This window comes from Montipora capricornis, chromosome 4 (assembly GCF_036669925.1).
Source record: "Montipora capricornis isolate CH-2021 chromosome 4, ASM3666992v2, whole genome shotgun sequence".
Classification (NCBI taxonomy): Eukaryota; Metazoa; Cnidaria; class Anthozoa; order Scleractinia; family Acroporidae; genus Montipora; species Montipora capricornis.
Genome location: NC_090886.1, coordinates 14,137,312 through 14,159,276, shown reverse-complemented (window position 1 = coordinate 14,159,276; position 21,965 = coordinate 14,137,312). Strand labels below are relative to the sequence as shown.

At 38.8% G+C, this 21,965-nt stretch overlaps 1 protein-coding gene, 1 long non-coding RNA gene and 1 pseudogene across 2 annotated transcripts; all 3 read left to right on the top strand.

Annotated features, from left to right (window-relative positions):
* Positions 1-24: 24 nt before the first annotated feature.
* On the top strand, positions 25-3,993 carry LOC138045613 (uncharacterized). Its single transcript, XR_011131628.1, has 2 exons — positions 25-1,432; positions 2,511-3,993. It is a non-coding gene; the product is annotated as an uncharacterized lncRNA (long non-coding RNA).
* A 4,257-nt stretch (positions 3,994-8,250) lies between these two features.
* LOC138045612 (uncharacterized) lies at positions 8,251-13,687 on the top strand. The gene is made up of 5 exons (XM_068892171.1): positions 8,251-8,713; positions 10,358-10,522; positions 10,860-10,964; positions 11,591-11,786; positions 13,168-13,687. The coding sequence occupies exons 1-4, from the start codon at positions 8,572-8,574 to the stop codon at positions 11,644-11,646; spliced, it is 468 nt and encodes a 155-aa protein (XP_068748272.1). The 5' UTR covers positions 8,251-8,571; the 3' UTR covers positions 11,647-11,786; positions 13,168-13,687.
* A 1,127-nt stretch (positions 13,688-14,814) lies between these two features.
* Positions 14,815-21,624, top strand: LOC138044494 (uncharacterized; annotated as a pseudogene).
* The last annotated feature ends 341 nt before the right edge of the window (positions 21,625-21,965 follow it).

Here is a 21,965-nt window from a genome sequence, read left to right as displayed (position 1 = left end):
ATCCATGAACTGACGATGGATATTTAAATATCCAAATCATGTAGAAGTCACGACCTTCCAAATTCAAGCGTGTCAAGTTGTGTCGTTTTTCTTTAATGTTTAATGCCTTCTTTTTTTATAAACCAAACTCATTCATCAAGCTACATAAGCCAGCCGAGAAAGACAAAGCAGACATCTCAGGAAATCGCAAACGAAACAGAATGAACACAAGGATTTTGATTGCATGGTCGCGCTCGAGTCAGAAGCTGTTTCTCACTCCGTCACTGTAGTGTAAGGATCACCCAATGACCGGATGTCTTAAAAATGCTCCACAATGCTTTAAAAGCTCGTTTAATGAGCTTGCAGCTGCCCTACTCAATATTTTTCTGTTCGAATGTTCTAGGGGAACTCGTCCGAAAGTCTTAACAGTCGTTTACATTACGTAGTCATCACTTTTTTCCCAGAAAATGTTAGAGGACGCCGGTTTGCTCAAATTATCAATTCTCAAACAAACTCTGGCGGAAATGATAGAAGTTATAAATCTTCAAATGTTATGCTATTTCCAATATCTCAGTTGACTCTCACTTTCGAAATTTCTATACGCACACTTCAGACCCTTCACTTCTTTTCCGAAATGCCTAGGAAATGATTGGTTCCGGAAAATGTCCAAAATCTTAATGCGCCCCTAAAGTCTGTGTCCGAATATTCGAAAATATTAGCCCGCTTCCAAACAGATATTTGGGTGCCCCTTTAATGTAACAGTAATTGCTTTACAGTGTAGAACTAATTTCATTTTATGGGTCTTTAACAGGAAACCGCAACTCTAAACTTAAGCTTGTCTACTATATGTAAACTCTCGAAGTTTTGTCTGATTAGTGAGTCTGAGCTGTGGTTTCCTGAAAATATCTTCGCCCAGGGTATGGTGCGGTGAGACTGACCATCTCACAAAGGTCGAGCCTATTAATCAGAAATGTTCTTAAATCCGAAATATTTTAGGGTTGTATGCGAAGAATTTTTTTTGAGAGAAGAAAAAGAAGAACAAACTCCGTCTTTTTTTGGTGATCTTTGTCATCATTCAAATCATTGTAACTCTAATACTGAGTCTCGTTTTGTATTTGAATAAAGAATGTTTTAGCGAGCAAAGAATATCTTCAGATTAACGGAGCTTTTCGTGTCTGACGAATATCCCGATCATTTCTTTACCGGAGTTCAGTCCCACTCAGTCCCACTAAAATAGGGAGTTTAAGAAATGACGAAGGCTACAGCTACGACAGTGGTACAAACAATAATATCATTGGTTGAAAGGGGAAGAAGAATCGTGCTGCACGTGCGGCACGCGTTTTATCTCAGTACTCTACCGCAACAACAACGTGAAATCACATGACGCACGTCACATGACGTCACGGCCACCATGTTGGAGCCTTTAAACAAAGAAACGGAGGCTGTTCATCACGTAAGTGAAAACCAAGATGAAATCAATTTGAGGATAATTCGCCCACATTGTACGAAGTGAATTAACGAGATGAACTAACCGCGGAAGACTAAGGGTGCGTTCGATTGACTGTATTCCGGAATAGGAATACATGGAATGTAAGTTTGAAATCCTTCGTTTTCACGGAGATTTATATTAAAACTGTCAAACATTTGCTAAAATGCTATTTTAAACATATTTTTATTATCGTTGTGGCTTCGAAACGCGCCAAACATACCGTTTTAATCATCACTCCACGTATTCTTATTCCGGAATAGCGTCAATCCAACGCGCCCTAAGGTTTGTGCAAAGTTACATTTTGAAGAGATGTTTTCGTCGCCGTCGCCGTAGTTCATCTTGATGTCCCTACGCGACGTCTCGACGAGCGTAAAACTTCTTGCTTCTAACTGCTTTTATCAGCTGGTCACTCTTTCTCCATTCGTTTTGTTGAGTTAACGCGAGACGATTTTACTGACACGTCAATGGGGGCGCTTAAGGGATGAACGGATTTAATAAAACTTCATGAATCATCAGTGTGCAGTGCATGTGCTCACAGTGTTAAGCTATTTTAGTCAAACTTTAAAACGGCGCAAAAGACGTCTGTGCAGCATCAATGAAGACCAAATAATAATAATACTTTAGTTTTGTGAAGTGCACTGCAGCTATTCTTGTTGTTGCTTGCGGCAAGGATGGAAGTGAATTGAAACTCGCAAGAATTCGGAAACGACGTCTTCAAAAAGCCGCAAAAAATTAAATACGAACAGCTGTTTGTGCCATACTTAAAATACATTTCATATCTTCTTAATCGGTTTTTACCGAGTTTTGATCTAAAAACGGCAAATTTAGCATGACAGTTCCCCTTTCTCAGTAACCCATGGACTGCATGATGACAGCTCATATTAATCGCAAAATAATTAAACATGTCTTGCACGTAGCTAGGAGCGAAGGTCAAGACAAGCAGAAAATTCGTAGCACGCGCTGCATCTGCATCTGGCTACATCTACGTGTTCGAGCACTCGGCAAAGTCCCTTTCTGACTTACGGCTGTTTCTGCTTATTAGAGACATCACGCCAAGCCTGCCATTGTTGGAGAGAATAGGACAGCCACAACACCACCTACTCTTCTGGAATAGTGTGTGGGTTCATTTAACGTCCCACGGCTAAGTAATGCGATGAACATGAAGGAATGATATTACAAAGGCGGTTCTTTCTCCTCAGCTATTTTAAGATCCTGAGTGTTGATCCTGTCCGGCCGGGTTCGGAACCCACGACCTCCAGCATGACAGCCAGATGCTGAACCAACTGTAGCCAACATGGCATGACTGACGTTTCGACAACCCGGGTTCAAACAATTTTTCTCTGTTTAAAGTCAATTAACAACAAACAATAAACAATAAAGTGAGGCAGGAAAATAACGCTTTGTTCTACAAAAGCCTCAAAGCACTTCAAAATAATTTATGGCGTTCTATGCAATGTTATTGATATACCCAGTAAGATTCACAGTTACCTTCAATCAATTAGGGACGACCGGACAACAACACCGGGAACTCCGACCTGAATGCCTGGATTTTTGAGCTTCCCACACGAGAACTAAGAGATATAGAGTCTAAAAGGTACGGTTTATAATTCTTATCTGAGAAGAATTGAAAATCTAACCATTTGCAGATGTCATCGCAAAGGCAGCACTCTCTCCTCGATTATTTGATGACTCTGAAAAGTTGGTTATCCATCCGGTCCCGTCCGCAGTTCAGTCACACACGACACTCAACCATGCTGAACTGTGCCAATCTCAGGGGCTCGGCAAAAAGATCTACTTATGGTCTGATGGGCTGAAGAAATGTGTACAATTCAATTGAAATTAACAAAATTAAGATCCTGTCTAATTACTTTACGAGTAAGTAAATCATAATTTTTGCTGGACGGGAAGAAAGGGGTTTACAGCCCAATAAGAACAGTTAAATTCGATAATGAGCATAGAATAAAGAAGGCAATCTGTTCTCAGCATAGACATGGAAAAAACCAAGTCCCTTCATACTTTCTGGTGCGGTATTCCCTCCGTCAGAGAAAATCCTGTCTTTCCTTTAATACTAGAATCACTAGATACACTTTACCCGGCAATGAACTTTTCCCAACGAACGCTTTTCTCTTATTCATATTTTACATTTAATCAACAAACGACCGTGTTACCACTTCACACTTCACACCCAGCGCACAGCGATCGTTTTTATCGAAAGCAAAATCGTGAGTCGACAATCATTCCAAGGCTTAATTAACTGTCTGCCATCACAGAAATAGACTATCGGGCTAAATCAGGAAAATAATAACACAGGAAACAATCAACATACCATGGCTAACTAAAGCTGTCTTTTTTTATCGAGAACATGCTTTCTCATACAAATCCCTATGTTTTCCGCCATCTTGTTTTCATTTGCTTTCAGCTCCTATTCAATCACTGACATCTTTGAACAGCTTTCCGTTTGGAGTAAGATACGTTGAATGAACTGAAGAAGTTTTCAGTGGACAAGAATTTGCATCCTCCGACCACACGATGTTTATAGAGTTTTAACACTGACTGTTCTTTCGTCAGTTACAATAAGGAAATCTCTATAAATCTCACTGAATAATCACTCTTTTTTGCGTCTTGGGGTTTGGAAATCCACAACTCTTTTGCCCCCTTAGAAATCCTGCTAATGCACCACTGAGATATAAACTCAACCGTTGACTTTGGAATTAGGTAGGTATGTCTGAAATTTTGTCACAACAAAAACAATTTTGTCCACTAGTGCGACCCGACCAAGACTGCGTGTTTTCACCAGATAAATGAAAAATCTGCATCACTATAAGCCAACCCTGTGGTTTAAATTTTATTTGATTGGCGTAAACGTGATCGTTAATTTACAGTATAGTCAAAGATTCCAATTGCGCATCTAGAACCTTAAAGTGACGTGACAATTAGTTCTAAGACACTGAGAAGCCGGTTCAAAATCTTTTCGTTTGAAAGTGAAACCATTTTTGTGCAAAGCTCGATTCAAAGTTCCTGGATTTGACGTACTAAGTTTTCTTAGAGATCACTTTGACCTTCAGATCCATGGAGATCCCTTTAAGGAGTATTAGGACGTTCCTTAAGAAAACAATGGACCACCTTAAGGGTTTCAGCCGCTCCTTCAAAATCTTAAAAGTACACTTAAAGATTTAACAGCGACTAATTCAGCTAAATATTCGCCGCGAAACAACGCACAGCGACGAAAAATGTCGTAGAGAAAGGCAGAACACTTTAGTCCCGGCTTTGTCAGTTAATAAGGACATAATTCACACTGCCTTCAACTGAATTTGCAACAACAGTCCGCTGTGACCGCGACCGGCCTGGGCTGTGTCCGCTCACGTCCATACAGGCAATAATAATCGGTACTCGCAAAAATCGAAAGCGTTTGCTCAAAAAACAGATCCCTGTTCCACTGTTTTCAGTGGCACGCTGAAAGGACTTTCGTGACGTCGCATTCTCATTTCTGTTGAGTTTATTAAGATTATAAACGTAAGCTGAGATCAGACTGTAATGAGGTAAGCGAATTGCGCTCTGCGGGAGTAATTTCGGCTTTCTTCTGTTCTCAGGAAAACTGAGAAAACTTATATTTCGACCCACAACTTATATATAATACGTACAGTTATCGCTGGATCATATCAACAGAGCGGGGTTCACATTCTTGCATTGCGTTTTCCAGGAACCCATCACCCGTTCTAATGGGCTCTGGTTTGTGTGGAATCAGAGCAAACGCTCTTGCAAGTTGCATGTCACCTTGGTTGAAGAACAACCTAAGATAACGTCAGCCTTGCCCACCATTAACGGACACCTCTATAAGACGGACACCTGGTGCTGGTCCCGGCAGTTTCTTAGTCATTTTACTATAACCAAACTCTCTACGGTCACTTTGAAATCGTCAACAGACACTTGTGAAGTGCTGAATGTCACCGCAAATTACGAATTCTTGTACGTGACTCTTTTTAACACCAGACGTTTAATTGACAGCTCTTATCTTGTCACCGGAATACATACAGTACAAGTTAAAATTAAATCAGTCATTGTCCCATTCAAAAAAATTATTAACCGAATGGTATTGTATTCTAAAACAGATAGCTTTCGTTCAAGTAAATAACTTACAACAAACTGGACGGGTATTCACTGTGTACAGGTTCAGCATTATTATCTCAAAATTCCTGGGGTCATGTTACGTCGATTCTCTATTATAAGCTGGATACCTTATTATTATTATTATTATTATTATTATTATTATTATTATTATTATTTTTATCATTATTATTATTACTATTATTATTATTAGGTCCTTCCTCAGCTTTTGTATGATCATAAAGTCTTCCTCAAAATCCATTCCTGGCACCGGAAGTTAGCTCTTATCATGTTGACAAACGCTAATTTTAAAAATCCTCACTTTATTGGGCAACGTTTGTCAGCTTATGTAATTTATTAACCGCAGCAACAGGTCGGGAAAAGTTCCAAGTTATCTCAGTTACGTGATTCGAACTTAATAACGTCTGAGATAATGAGATCAATGAGATTAAGTTAATTCTTTTTTGTCACGAAGGACTTATTTTAACTTATATCAATTACAAACTCGTTCATTTAGCTTTCCCATACATTTCGACTCTTAAAAAATGGTTAGAATAGTGCAACGAAATTCTTCAAATTTCCTGAACTGTAAGATTTCATTTACCGCAAGGCACTCGACTCCGCTTAGACATCCCAAACCTCTGCGGAAAACATAAATAGCCTTTTACTTGTCTCTTAAGTAACAATTAAACCAATTTTCATTGCAAAAAACAACAAACTCGTTTGCCTGCTCTTAAAACATGTATCTTGCGTTGAACGTTGAATTTAAATGGACTATTTTGTAATGAGGTTAGGAAGTAAGTAAAAACACTTTATTTTATTTTTACTGTAGGTAGCGCTTTGATTGTCTTATAACATTAAAGTTGTGGAACTCAGAATTTAGACCAGACCTCCGAGCCTGCTCTTTGCGAATAGCGTGTGGGTTCTTTAACGTCCAACAGAGTTCATGAACATGGATTCTAAGACGTGGCCTACGATTTATAGTCCTCATCAGAGAAGACGAACGAGAAAGGACCTTCCCGTTAGCAGGGAGCGATCAATTAACGTATACGAGTGCTGAACGAGTCTTTAGTTACAAAACGCAACGCAATCAATAGTCTATTGTAAGCTTTTACCATGAAACAACATCCCCGCGAGAAAAATAGAAATATTGAAAGTATTCCACCAAGTAGGTCGGCATCAGAGAGGTATCAAACAAAGTCGATTGTTCTTCCTTTGTCTATTTTTAGAAAATATCTTCCTTGCTTGAGTTACGCCGAATGGTTGGCAGCATCGATCTGCTGGCAATAAATCCCGTCCTTTTTGCAAAGAATGAAAGAAATACAGTGGATCTGATGAGTTATTTTTCCCCTCATTGGTTACAATTTACTTCCGTTAAACGAAACAAAATAGACCGTATAAGGCAGCCAAGAAATTATTCTTTTGTCTTTATGCTAATCATCATCACTAGCCTCGTTAGCGCGAACAAAATTCAAAAGAACTGTTGCTCCAAAGTGAGGCTAGTGAGGATGATTAACACAAAGACAAAGGAATAATTTATTGGCTGCCATTTTATGAATACGTACGGTCAATGGGAAAGCCAAATTTTGACAGTCCGAGGCGACGAAGAAAATAATTGCGCAGTAGTTTTTTCGTTACTTCAGCATTCATTCCACCTTCCTGTTTCAATGGTTTCTATATCTCATTTTAAAATGTCTGTTATTTCACAAACTGTAGTTATTTTACTCAGCGCCAGAAACACATCAATTTAAGACCCAAATACGACCGGGAATTATATTTATGCAAAAGATTTCAACTTTCCAAGTTATTCAAGGGCTCTCCTGTGGATCCTGTAACATAACGAACAATACCGCATCGTTCACGAAAACAATCCCACTAAAAAGGAAACTGCGCTCACGGTTGTGAAGCAACGTTTTCGTTATTGAAATTCGTTGTGTGTTTATCTCTATTCGTTTAAATTTAATTATCGGACCGCAAAGTTCAGAAATAGTAATTCTACGTCCGATAGGTAAAGGAATTACTGTTCACGAACCTGTTACGTAATAACTGAAGAAGTTAGGTGAAACCGAGAAAATATGTGTTAATTTTCAGAGTTTGCGTCGCGTCATCAACTTCAAATTTTTTTTCGTCTCTTAAGAAACTTAAGACGTCAGGGGGTTTCAGTTTTAAGGCCCGTTTCAAACGTCGAGAATGGAAGGCAAAATAAGAAAAATCTATTTTGTTTCGCTCATTTGCATTAGATTTGGCACATGTAAAGTTCGACGTTTGAAACGGGCCTTAAAATTGGTATTTTAATCTCGGAGAGACCTGCTTTGCTTGAAGAGATCATTTGTTATCAGGGAAGCCAATTCTGTGAAATAAGAACAAAACACTGCAGGCGAGTCATGGTTGCCACAAGTAGTGACGACCGCCTGCCCCCAAAACCATTTGAACATATATACTTAAGTGTGTTGAAAAATTCTGTCAGGAAAACTTTCAAGGGTGCTGGCTGCGAGAGGAAATCAAGCTACTTCAACAGCGACAAAAATCTTGCCAAAATAAGCGGAGTTTTTTTTCACATATTTGGGGGCGTAAATGCGCTTACCAGTACGCTTACGGAAATCACGGACGCCTTAAACAAACAGAGCTTAACAAATGGGAAAATTGCCAATAAGAACAACTAAAATCACGATCTACGCTCTATAAAAATAAAGCAGGCAAGACAACACAAATTTGAACGAAAAGTTAGACACGTTGTTATGTGTTATCCTTAGCACTTTTTTCCACGAACGAACAGTCGATTGGGAAACGTGCCTGAAGCCAGGAGTTGCATAACTTGTTAACGTATCCGCCCCATTGTATCGAATACCGACCGCATACCACGCATTTTGCAATTGCTGGCCTATTTATAAGACCCAACCTGCAGCGTATCCTTCAGTCTCACAGAAGAGGTCAGAACCATCAAACGATCACTACCCAAACTTGAAGGAAAACGTCCACTGCAGAAGACAGAAAATAACATGGCAAACATCCAGTCCCTATTTATTTTGGTGGCTGCATTTTTGTGTTGCGAAGTGGTTCAATTCTCGAACGTTTCTGCCGCCAATTCTAACTACTACAGCAGTTTGAAGGTAGCAGCTGCTACGAAGCTCAGAAATGGAGGTATGTGATAGTTCATTCTTCATCTTAATGATCAGCGATAATGAGCCTAGCAGACATATTCCCTGCAGACGAAAGCAAGCTTTTATCCACTGAGAGGCTCTGATGCAAGTCACACAGTTTCACCGCTTGTATAATGGTTTCTGAGTTTTCCCGTATTCTGCTCAAGTAAATGTTCCTAGAACAATAGGCATTCGGTAGGATTGAGCTTTCGACAAAATCCAAGTTACACCAGGAACTCGCAATTTTTTAAAATTAGGCCAACTATTGTAGTGCTTTACAGCAAGGTGACCTACTGACGACTGCCAAAGCGATTCATTTCACTAACTGGCTTAGTCAGTCTAACACAAGAAGAAGCTTTCATTCGACGGTCAGGAAATGGTTTGTTAATGGCATTATAAAAAGCAAAATGAAAACTTCAGCGAAACTGCACAGGGAAAGTACACAGATAACGCAGTAAGAAAACTGTTTTGAAGTGCATTTCTTGCCTCAACATTGTCGCCATTCATTCAAGACTTTTGTGAGGAGAGAGAGTATCTTTTAACAAAAAAATCTAACTACTTGCCATACAAAACAGGCTCACAGTTCTTTTAAATAACACTCCAAAAGTGACCTAACTATTTTAAAAATGGGGTGTCTCACTATAAACAGCCTTGCATATCCTGATTACTTGAAAATTGCAAAAGAAGACTCGAATTTTCTTTCAGGAAATAGCTTTTCTGTGGCCGTTTAAACTCTCTTCCGACAACGTTAATTAATTAACGCGTTCTTATCCCAACTGCGCCCAGGAAATAAATAGCCTTTCTATTTCGTGATAAATGTAACACTGAAAAAAGAAATAAAATCAAAACCTCTTTCTAACGTAAAATGTTACATGTACGACTGACCAACCATCTGTCAGTGCCGACAGAATTAATGTTCCACAAGTAATTTGTATCAACGTTGTTGTTTTTTGGTAGTTTCTGGCTCTCCGCTAAGCTGATTAAAGAATTCCTACCATACTGAACAATTTGTGCAGAAGACTACATACTAGAAATGGTTACGAGTCTAAAAATACGGAGCTTGAATTTCCTGTTTTGGACATAGTAGACTTCGATCAACAGTACTGACGTCACGCAATTTTTTGGACGTCAATGTTAATTTTTCTAAGCGGGAGAGGGTGGGGTCGGGACAACATGTGGTTTTGTCAACCAATATTCACAGTCATAGGAATGTTAGAGTATGTTTTTTTTAATTTCGTTTTTCTCCAATAAGTAAAACTTTGTATGTACAGATTGCCCATTCATGGTACTTTGTCGCTGCTCCGGCAATGTTCCATTTTTAATTATTATAGAAAGACTTTGCACTTGGCCTCACTTTAACTTATGAAGGAGCCATACCGGATGGAAGCGATTAGTAGGCAATTATATGCATAGTAGAAATGAACTCAAAACCCTCGTTTATAAAAACGGGTTAGAACTAGAACTGCCTTCTTGGCAATAGCTCCCCTTAAGAGACTAAACCGAATACTGACAGCAATGACCGATTTTAAGCTGTCTGGAACTGCTTCAACCATTTTGGAAACCGTTACAAAGGGTTAAACTCTTCATTGATAGCATCTGTGATTTGTATGTCAGCTCATTTTTCAACCCTCTCTATTCATTTCAGAGTGCCAAGACGGCGTGTGGGCTCTTGCTAAATGCAAGTCTATTGTCAAACAACTGGGACTTGGAATTTGTTACACACAAATCCCACAACTGCAGAGAAAACTGAAGAGAAGTTGCCCTGGGACATGCCGCAATCTCTGCCCCGTTGCTGCGAATAAGCTGATAGGTAAGAAAAGGGGATGTCGAAATACCAAACGATTGGAAAAAGGGACAGGAAATTGGGGTACGAAAGTTCCGGTTTTTTTTTTCATACTTGATCATAATTATAAAACGAATACTGTGAAATGATTGAGTTATATTAATAAAGAGAAACCTTTTCAGATTCATAAGCTGTGCGGTTTGATTTTGTGGTCAGATCCACTCATGACTTATCGGATCCACGTGTCCTTATAGTAGTACAAACAAACGGACCCAAAGAGGACTTCAGAAAGTCGCTTTGTAAATTAAAGTTCTTGAAAATTTGCAAGTGCCATTGAAAGAATATTGATTTTTATTTTCTTCAGCTGGAGAACTTAAAAAAAGCGATGACTGTAAAACAAGCAAGTACGGATGCTGTTGGGATAACTATACAAGTCGCTTGGATAGTTTGGGCATTAAAGGTTGCCCAGGTAAATATAAGACAACGTTTGAAGTAATTAAAGAAAGTTTTGTCCTGGATGTCGTGACGATATTTTGCTAATGCATGAGATATAGCAACAAATTTATTTTGTAAAAGTGAATGGTTGGAATATAATATGGAACACACCTCCAGGCATGATCGCTGCATAAAGTCATCTCTGAAGCGACTTTCATTAATATATTTACGAGTTAAATCGTCTGGCGTTTGACAGAGTAAAATATCTAAGTTTCACTCTCAGGGCTAAAACGGTTCAAGTGGATATAATTTTTGAGTGGACCTTCAAATTGAAAATGAAGACCACCCCTCCCTTCCAATGATAAAAAAAATGGGCTTCAACTTGCGTGCGGATTCATCATTGATTTTGGAGGGAGGGGTACTAGTTTTCCATTTTATTTTGTCCAAGATTGTGGATGTTGTTGATTAAAGGGAATATTTTCTGTAGATCAAGGATAGGTAATTTGAACTAGAACTTAAAAGGTCATTAGATCGACAGGTCCTAAAGCCACACAGATCACTTTTTATGCCGCGCAAATATCCAGTTCTCACACTTCCTTTTCCTAAAAAATAACCGATTTCAAGGTTAAGTCATTTTTGCTTTGTTCTTTCTTTCCCTAGAATGCAAAGATCACCTTCGCTTGTGTCCCCGATTTAAAAAGTATGCAGTGATGTAAAATATCCCCATAATCGCTCCTTGATGGAACTTCATTGTCCGCTGACATGCAGAAGATGCGTTCCTCTGAGCAGATCGGCCCCGAAAGGGCGAAAGATCAAAATTACCGACTGGAATTTACTCTGATTCAAGAAAAGAGAAGTAAGTTGAATATGCGCTGTATTGCCGCTGACTTTCTTTTGCCACTTGGTCGCCTTGCGGACTGGGCCTGTCCGACGTAGTCAGAGGCCGAGCGTAGACAGTCCGTTACCCTCCAATCCAAATAACCGGTTTCTCTTTACAACTTATTGTTTCACGGCATCGATACACCTCATAGCTTTTCTGTGTTTAGGAAGGGTTAAGCTCCAGTTCCCTTTTTTTTTTCCTGGAGTTTGTGTCCATTGTTTTCTAAACAAGTTCTTAGAGCCGTTGGATGTCTTGGAATAGTTGAGCACAGAAGCGCAAAACACATTGCGAACAGGTCCGCAAACACAAGCAAGCTATGTCACGCGTGACCAGTAGTTTTGAAATTGAACTGAGTACTAGTATTTAAATATGCGTGCCAGTATTGAACTTTTGCTCTCGAGATTCTAAATTTCCGTGGATATTTCCTTGATGCATCGAAAATAGTTAGCTATATGAACTTTCGTATTACTAATTATAAAATAAACAATGTTTGAAAAGTAAAGACGATTTCAAGCGTTTGATGAATAATTGTTCAGTTATTCTTCGTAGCAACTTTCAGAAGAATCTTCAAGATTCCATTCAAATCTCGTAAGCTGAAAAGAGAAATTCGAATTTTCATCAGTTTGAATCTTACTGGTCACGTGTGACATAGCATGACTGCAAACCAGAGCCTAACACCAAGAGTATACTCTTTTTGTATAAGACCGTCTAATTTTGGGCCGGGCCGAGCCTAAAGGTTTTTTACTTTTTTCTGGCGATTCAGTTGTTTGAGCCTGAAAGCGTTCTTATCATTTGCGTGGTATATATATATATATATATATATATATATATATATATATAAAGTTTGACTACACTGAAACTGAGTTGTTTTTCAGTTTATCATGCAATAAGAAAACCACATTTTCAATGTTAAAATACGCCCCTAAGTATTTGAGTGAGTTGTTCCGTTAGAATTCTTTTACTTTTTCTTATACTGCTCATAAAAACACAAAAACAATTGAGCAAAATAAAGGCCTTCTTAACTGACTCTCAGCCTGGGTATGTTCGTATAGAAAAAGAGGATACCTTCGTCGGTGTGATAAACCCCGTGTTGCTTTAAGCAGTGTTGGGTCAGACCCGGCTATCGACTCAAAGCCCGGCGGCCGGGATTAAATGTTTTGCATGATATTTAAGGGAAACAAGCCAGGGGGAAAGCAAACAAATAAGTTGACCCTCACCATGTGTTACCTATCAACGGAGACACTCGCTGGAAAAATTAAATGAAAAGAATTAAAGGCTTTCAAGGAGTAACCTTTTCAGTGTGAAAAGATTTGTACGTATCTGTCTCCTTATTCATCTCTCTTTTGTTTCGTTTCAGATCTTCTAGTCAGCTGCAATACATTGAAGGAATCGGGTTGATTCACCCCCCCCCCCCCCTCCCTGCCTATTTGACAAGCGAGGAATAGTTCCACTGAACACTGAACGTGACTCTTGAAAATTAAATAATGTAAGATATTGTACAGGTTTTGGACGCACGAGCCTGTTTGAAGGCAAGCCTGTTAAACTGGCTCTCAACATTTCAAGTGAAGGACAGATTTGAATGCACTATAAAACTCAAAATGGATAATCACGAAGAACAATATTTTGTATTTTCTCGTGCATTGATAAAAGTTATTTGTAAATACTTCGTTTTAAGGAAGACTTCTTATTTATGAAGATGTTGGGCGATAAGTTTGTTTAAGTTCGTGGCTGCACGTCAAGGAAAAATAATGATTCAGATACTGAACACGAATCCGTTATAGTCACGGAAATTCCTCATTTTTTTTCTTGCTTCGATCGAGGTCTTCTTGGTCAAACGCACATAAGCTAAGTTTGTGAAATAAAAATGTCTTAACTTCCTCTCCTGCCTTTTTGTTTTCGAATTGAAGTTCAGCAGTTCAAGGAGGCGTGCGATATCTTGAAGATCGAATGGGAAAATAGAGGACTGGGGACATGCTACGCTATTTCTGCATAATTCCTCTTGCGTGACATCACTGTGGTCATGCTGTGAAGTTAGAGTGCCGCTCGGCCTCATTCTATCAGTTTTCGAATCGATCATACTTTAATTTTTGGTACACAAGCATGCGTCCACTTTGACGTCACTTTTATTTTTATCCTCAACGAGGTCTCCATGAATTTATGTACCGCGCAGCAATGCAACACTTTCGGTGACTAAACCAAGTCGAACAACCTTGAAAGGGTTCGAGGGAAACTGTGTGTGTTTTATCTCACAGATCCGGCATCGTTAGCAGCGGTTTAAGTGAGAAACGCTTTTTTTGGTCGTAACTGTCTCGATCACTTTTGCTATTGGTTGGTGCGTCCAAGGTCGCCTTAACACTGCTGGCAAGTGACCTCATGAATTCGGAGATTTTTCCGAATCCTGAACACACACTGAAAACGAAGAATTACAAAAATGCCGTTCTGAATTAAGTAAAATATTACCCGCATTTGGCTAAAATTGGCTTATCGCTAATCATTTCAAAACTATAAACCGAAAATGATCTTATGAATTAAATGGTGATTGACATAGAAATATCTGCACTCATAAATGTCCTCTTCTGGTGAACTTACTCTGAAGGTTTTTTTCTAGAACGTCCTAACAATTAACAACCCATTTAACGTGATGAATGCATAACGAACTCAGACAGAAATTAACTGAGAAAAAAGCGCGAACTATGTTTAATGTTTGTGATGTCTCTGGAGTGTTTCGAGTTTACAACGACACCCCTCCTACGTGCGCCATTTTCAAAGCAGCTTTAGCCCTTAAACATCTGATTCTGCTTGCAAGGTGACGGAACTGTCGTTTTTTTCAATGGGTAATAAAGCCATTGTTGGCTTTTCCTCAAGGTTGTTTCATTATCAATGCAATCTAAAATGGAACTTGAACATTATTTCTTTGTGTTCGTGTGGACGCTATTTTTTTTTATTATTTTGATTGAAGGGGTTAACATCAAATGTCACAATTCCAGGTCACACCCAAAGATAAACCAGCGTGATAACTATTTATTTGAGTCTCGACAGAGTTAGTGCATTCATACATCTAACAAAGACATAAAGCTTCGTTTTGATTCAGATCAAAACATGTTGATCCAAGGAAAAGTTAACTTTTTCACAATCCTGTTGCTATCTCCGATTTTTCCGAATGTGTGTGGAAATAGAAGATCTGCCAGCAGGAACAGGCCTCGAAGACAAGGTAGGCAACAAGTTGTATTTTTTACCCGCCTCATTCTTTAATCCAACACGTTTCGCAAAGAATGCATTTTCACTGCAGACTTTGAAAATTTTACCCTAGGAAAATACTCAAAACAGAAACAAATGAGAACAAAATAGTATCGTCTTTAAATTGATTACCTTCTAAAAATCATTTGTTACTTAACGCTACAGGGAACAGATTACCGCATTGATACGAACCGCACAGTATCACATTGTAAAAAGTGAGATAAATCAATTTCGCAGCAAAATACTCTTTTCGTGATTTGTAGTTTTTTGAAGCCCGAATCGTTTGTCAAATTGAAGACAGCAGCTCAGAGTGGAGTTACCAACAAATGAAGTGGCTCTACAGGATTTTCGGCTGAACCCCACACACGCTCCAGGTTTATCAGTGTCGAACCAAAAAATTAGTACTGCTATGTTTGTCTTCAGCATCTTATCCACCCGAGTTACTATTGTCAATGATAAGTTTGCCACGTACTTTGCAGAGGAACTCAAATGATCTATATCATGGTAATTTGGTTTGGAGCCGATCTGTTTTTTTCGATATACAAGGGTATATGTGCCAGTCCTCCCTCCCCTCTGGCTTAATTCTCCTCCCCTGCCTCTGCAGAGAGGACAAGTTAATTAATTTTGTGAGAGAAATTAAAACGCATCACTTACAAAACTGACAAACGTGTTTTAGATGTAGTCATTTACCCCGCCAAATTGTCAGGGTGTTTACAGATGTGATAACAAGGCTCGTCCTTGGACGTGCTGAATTGTCAAACATTCAGTAGAACTTTGATGATTGTCTCACCGTTTAACAAATGCAATGACTCAGTAACCATTGAAATTCTAAGACCTAGGGACGAGCCAGAGTCCTTCAAAAATCTAAAGCAGAGAACACTTTACTTATGCACAAGTTACAAGTTATTCGAAAGTTATTGACATTCAGTTGTCCTTGTGGAATTTAATTAAAGGGCGATAATATCTGGCAGGTTTAAACGCGAACCATTCACGGTATTGGAGAAATTTACTTTACGCTCAGCTGTAAGACTATTTAATTTTCAATTGATGGCACTTTTCCGGTACAAAGGTGATAAATCAACCTTCACACAGACTGAAGTTTCAAAAACTAGAAAAGAGTTGGTCAAGTTTTCAATGCAGTTTTAATTCGTGCAGGTCTAGCCAATTTGCGTAATCTAATCGAGTAACGCCTCTTTTCAAAGTGATATCATAATTTATTGAAACAATTGCCCGTCGCTTTCCTTATTTTACTGCTGAAACAGGCTTGCAAAGTACAGAACATCACAACCAGAGTGTGCAGTAGAAACACGTTAATACGATCACCTTCGGGACATAGTTATTTTGTCGTATTAACGAGGTAAGGTCAAATAATTGGACAATCCAAATAACCCATCTGTCACAAAAGAAGAGTGGAAACCAGAAGACAAACTAACTTTATCCTGTTGTCATACATGTACGCTCTTTCATAAGAAAATGTATTTATGGCACAAAGAGCTATTCGTGTTATTTCTTGGCGACTTTCTCAAGTCTGACTAAAATAGCGTGACACTGCCCCCTGACAATACGTTCGACTACAAAGCGAATAAATTAGGCCAGTTTCGTATTCCAACGGTTGGACTGGATCTAGCATGAAATGGAGGCTAATGCGGGCAAATTAATTTGCATTTGAAAAGATTTGCCCGCATGAGCCTCCATTCCATGCTAGATCCAGTCCAGCCGTGAGAATTCGAAAATGGTCTATTGTTCTTCAGTGTATAATGCAATAAGAAAACCACACTGTTGATGTTGATTGAAAACGTCCCTATAAGTATTTGAGTTAATTGCTCTGTTAGATTAAATTTCTTTTACCTTTATTTATACTTCTCACAAAAACAAAAACAAACCGTAAACAAAAAAAAAAAAAAAAGAGCAAAATCAAGAATTAGACTCTCAGCCTGGGTATCATTGACTTCTCCTTGTATCAAATGAACTTGGAGTTTTAGAGGGAAAGGTGATCGTTGGTGGAAGAGACGGGACTTCGCATAGGAAAAGAAGCTGGGTTTTCTTCGGACTACGAAGAACTGATCGGAATCAAGGGGCGGTCGTATGGCGGGGTTCCACTGTGTCGGTCTTTAATTAAAGGAGCTATGTCACACAAGATGATGTAATTTTATGACACTCAAAATGCCCAAAAAGTAGAATGAAACATTGCAATAACCACGTAAAACTGTTGAAGAACATAAAAGAAATACAACCCAAGGAAAGAAAAGCATGGATGGACAAAATGCTGCCCGGCGTATTTCAAGTTTCAAGTATTTCAAGTAATTACACATTACCATTCTCGAGTTTTAAATTCGTAATTAACTAAAGATTTCCCCGAAACACCCTAAAGATTAAGTAACGTGACATAGCTACTTTAATGCACCAATCAATTTAGACCGCCGGCATGTGTGGGGCACACGAACTTTAGCTCGAAATACCCATCACGGGTCCCAAAGAATGGATAAATTTAGATCAAATTTCCAAAAACTGAGGGCAAAAGATGGAAGAAATCTTCCAGTTTTCTCTTCTGAAATGCGAACGTGTCTTTGTTCTGTATTTCAAGAGGGTTGCACTGGCAAACATGACTTTCAGTCAAATTCCCGAGGGTATAGTGGGAAGGCAATAAAAATCTAATTCCCCTCATATGCCATCACATTAACAGGTGCATAAACGTTGCGCGGTTTTGATTTTCAGAGTGCAGAGATAACAGCCGAACACATAGCACTTGCGTGAAGCTAATCAATGAGCTCGGACGTCAAGCATGCCACGTGGATATAGACCAAATAAAAGCGAAATTGGCGAGAAGCTGCACGGCAACATGTGGCTTTTGTAAGTAATAAAATATCCATAATATTAATGCAAATTATATATTGGATTAACATTAGCTACGAATTAGTCAACTATAACAGCACCGCGAGAAGGCAAACCTATTCCGTGTTCCTTGTAAAGATTACCTCCAGGATACTTCAGGAATTTATCTCTAACTAAAAATTTAGAGCCAAGAGATGCCCAAACTAGCATTTCTTTATCAGTTGCACCAGGAAACTCTGGATCAGACTCGAAGAGAGTCCGTACACAAAAAGGTTATCATTGTCGTTCCATGGCTCCCACTTCAGTTAACTAAGACCAGACGTATGAACGCATGTTTGCGTACTCAAGCTTATCGTCAAACGAAAAACAAAGAAAAAGAAATACAGTAGAGATGTCGGCAAGATTCATATTATTTATTATTTAGGGTAGAGTGATGACAATTAACCATGATACGTTCGTACACAAATTCTCTAACCTCTCTGTTCTTGTTCCTCAGACGTCCCAAACTTCGTATTTAGTGGTATTCTACTGGATTCACCATTACGTCTAAATCAGTATACGATCGATGATGCTTACGGACATTCTCAGTTAGATTAACATCTGATAGCTCCATTGATATAGCATGATTCTCGTTATGTTCACTATCGTAACGTTCGCGGACCGCCCCCTTACGAAAACGCTCGATATCTTTTAGTATGGGTCTACCCACGAACGGTGTGTGCATTTGTATGTGGTTCGACCGTAACAGACACCATATTCGAGCTTACTTTCAACGACGCCTTTTCTTTCAATGACACATATGCAAGATGGCTTAAACGTTGCACATTCTCTACAAAATATGAACCAGCCATATTGCACAACCATGCCACGTTTGCGCTTTACAAGGCTTGGGTGCGATTTGTTTACTGAACCAAAAAAAAACAACAACAACAACCAAGCTGAATTTCACCTCAGGCGTTTTCCCTGGAAAGCTCGAGTAATAAATACTAACAGCTTGCATAGAGCGAGTTTCAATTGAGTGTCGTAAAACCAAACCAAAGTAAGTACTTTGGCCAATCAAAAAGGACTGAGACAATCCCGCAACCCAATCAAAACTCGAAGTAATTACACGTAGCCGACACAAAACGCGGGAAAATGTGCACGCGTGAGCCACGATTGGTTTTGGTTCACTTCTGATTGGTTGAAAAAATGGCGCGAGAACTTTGAACCAATCACTGAGTGAAGTAATCAAAAACAAAGTAATTATTTAATTATTTTCGCACTCAATTGAAAACCGCTCTAACTCAATCTGCCATGTTTGCTTGACACCCTGGCCCGGTTGTTCAAAAGCCGATTAAGACTAATCCAAGATTAAAAAATAACCGAGAAGTTTATTTCTCTACTTCCAAATGCTGTTCATACTGATATTCCCCCCGGCAAAACTTTACATTGGAAGAAGTCAATCTTGAAAAACAAAAATAAGCAAAAGAAACTTCGCCAAAAAGTTTTAAACTTGAAGCAAAAGTTGACGCTAATCCTGGATTAAGCCAATCGGCTTTCGAACAACGGGCCCTGATCATTACAGAAGCAAACAAAGCAGTGAGAGCCATGATATCAAACACTACGGTTTTGGCATTCTCTACTAAGCAGGAGCAATAAGTTCGAAGGCCATTTTGTTAAGGCGCACAATCCAAGGAAAAAATTCCCGCGCAGTCGTTCAATAAACTTCCTGTTTCCTTTCTCAGGTGGTCGGCCTCAGAAAGAATGCAGGACGAAACGTATATGGGTGTTGCTGGGACGGCCAGACACCCAGCGGCGGACATGTATGGTATCAAAGGCTGCCCTGGTATAAATTAACTACCTTTTCATAATTTTTACCTGCTGCATATACAGAACCCCTAATTAAGAAATTGTTATCCATCAAGGGCTCAATGATGATGTCCCGTTCTCGTTATGCACCCGGAAGACCTTAGACAGCAATGACCAGAACCAGGTTGCTGACCAGCGGTTTTCGTTAAAAACAATGGTTTGCTCGGGGTTGCTCAGTCTCGCAGGCTCAGAAAAACATGGTTGTGGTCATTGTTATTTAAGGTTTTTCTATGCATGCACCCCAGCCATCAAATCTAAATATATGCTTTGCTTTGAGAAATCTTCCAAAATATATCCTTGATATTAAATGAGAATCTTATCAATTTTTCCATTTTCACACAGGTTGCGAAAACGAATTTAACTAACAAAGTTTGGAGTAAAAAATGAAAACATCACTTTTCATTTAAGCAGTTCTGGCAATTATTATTTTATTATTACTATTATTATTATTATTATTAGTTATTAGTCGTAGTAGTAGTAGTAATAGTAGTAGTAGTAGTAGTAGTAGTTACGTAGTAGTAGTAGTAGTAGTGGTGGTGGTGGTACTACTAGTACTATTATAATAGTAGTAGTAGTACTAGTGGTGGTGGTGGTGGTAGTAGTAGTCAAAGTACTACTAGTAGTAGTACTACTAAATAAAAAGTACTAGTAGTAGTAGTAGTACTAGTAGTAGTAGTACTACTAGTAGTACTACTAGTAGTAGTAGAGGGGTACTAGTAGTAGCAGTAGTAGTAGCACTAGTAAGTAGTACTAGTACTATCTGGTGGTGGTGGTGGTGGTAGTAGTACTATACTAGTACGACTACTACTACTAAGTAGTAGTACTAACGAGTAGTAGTAGTAGTACTGGTGGTGGTGGTGGTACATACTCAGCAACTACTAACCACCAATAGTACTACTACCTACTACTAAAACTACCACTACTACTACTACTACTACACTACTACTACTACTACTACTACTACTACTAACTACTACTACTACTACTACTACTACTACTACTACTACTACTACTACTACTACTACTACTACTACTACTACTACTACTACTAACTACTACTACTACCTACTACCCACTACCACCACCTAAACCACTACTACTACTACCTACTACTACTACTACTACTACAACCTACTACTACTACTACTACTACTACTATACCACTACTACTACTGACTACTACTACTACTACTACTACTACTACTACTACTACTACTACTACTACTACTACTACTACTACTACTACGACTACTACTACTACTACTACTACTACTACGACTACTACTACTACTACTACTAAAAACTAAACTACTACTACTAAACTACTACCACTACCTGCCACTACTACTACTACTACTACTACTACTACTACTAACTACTACTACTACTACTACTACCTACTACTACTACTACTACTACTACTACTACTACTACTACTACTACTACTACTACTACTACTACTACTATTACTACTATTACTACTACTACTACTACTACTACTACCTACATTAACTGTAATTTCACATGTAGGTATTCCAAATTAAGCTGAAATACCTCTGCTCTCAGCCACCAAAATTGCAGAAATTTCTCAGGGTAGTATTAAAATTAGAATTATAATTATTATAAACTACTTTTATTATTATTACTATATATTATTATTATTGGTAACAATTTACTTAGTGATAAGCTATATTTTTCTTTTCTTTAGAATGCAAAGATCACCTCAATATCTGCGGCCGTTTTCGAAAATTTTGCTTCGGAAAAAGGTCGGAGAACAGGTATTTCATCGAGTTGCATTGTCCGTTAACATGCAAGAGGTGTAAGAAAATGAGGAATGTACCTGTCAAAGGAACCAAGGTCCAAATGAGCGACTGGCTGAGAATTTAATTCTTCTTTTGTAAATAAAAGTGAGTTGAAAGCCTTTAGGAGAACGTGAGATATATGTATACAGTATGTGGCCCAGTTCTCGGCCACAAAAAAACCGTAAACTTGTATTTCTTTCCTTGGAATAGCCGTAAGGACTTGAATTTTTCAAAGAAAACTAGCTTCAGCATTCAGTTTATACAAGTAAAAGAGCTATCGACTGCTCAACGCTGTTTTCTCCCGAGTAATAACGAAAATGGACGCGTCGTTCGTGGGCCCAGTTATCGGCCACAAAAGAGTCCGCCGATTCCTCAGAATAAACAACGCTTTGCCACAACTTTTGTGTTCTTAATACGGCTTGGTTTGATATTTTCG

Excerpts from the sequence above, each read along its gene's own strand:
- LOC138045612 (XM_068892171.1), top strand. The coding sequence starts at position 8,572 with ATGGCAAACATCCAGTCCCTATTTATTTTGGTGGCTGCATTTTTGTGT. Across the intron at positions 8,714-10,357 it reads TACGAAGCTCAGAAATGGAG|AGTGCCAAGACGGCGTGTGG; the intron begins GTATGTGATAGT and ends TATTCATTTCAG. Across the intron at positions 10,523-10,859 it reads TGCTGCGAATAAGCTGATAG|CTGGAGAACTTAAAAAAAGC; the intron begins GTAAGAAAAGGG and ends TATTTTCTTCAG.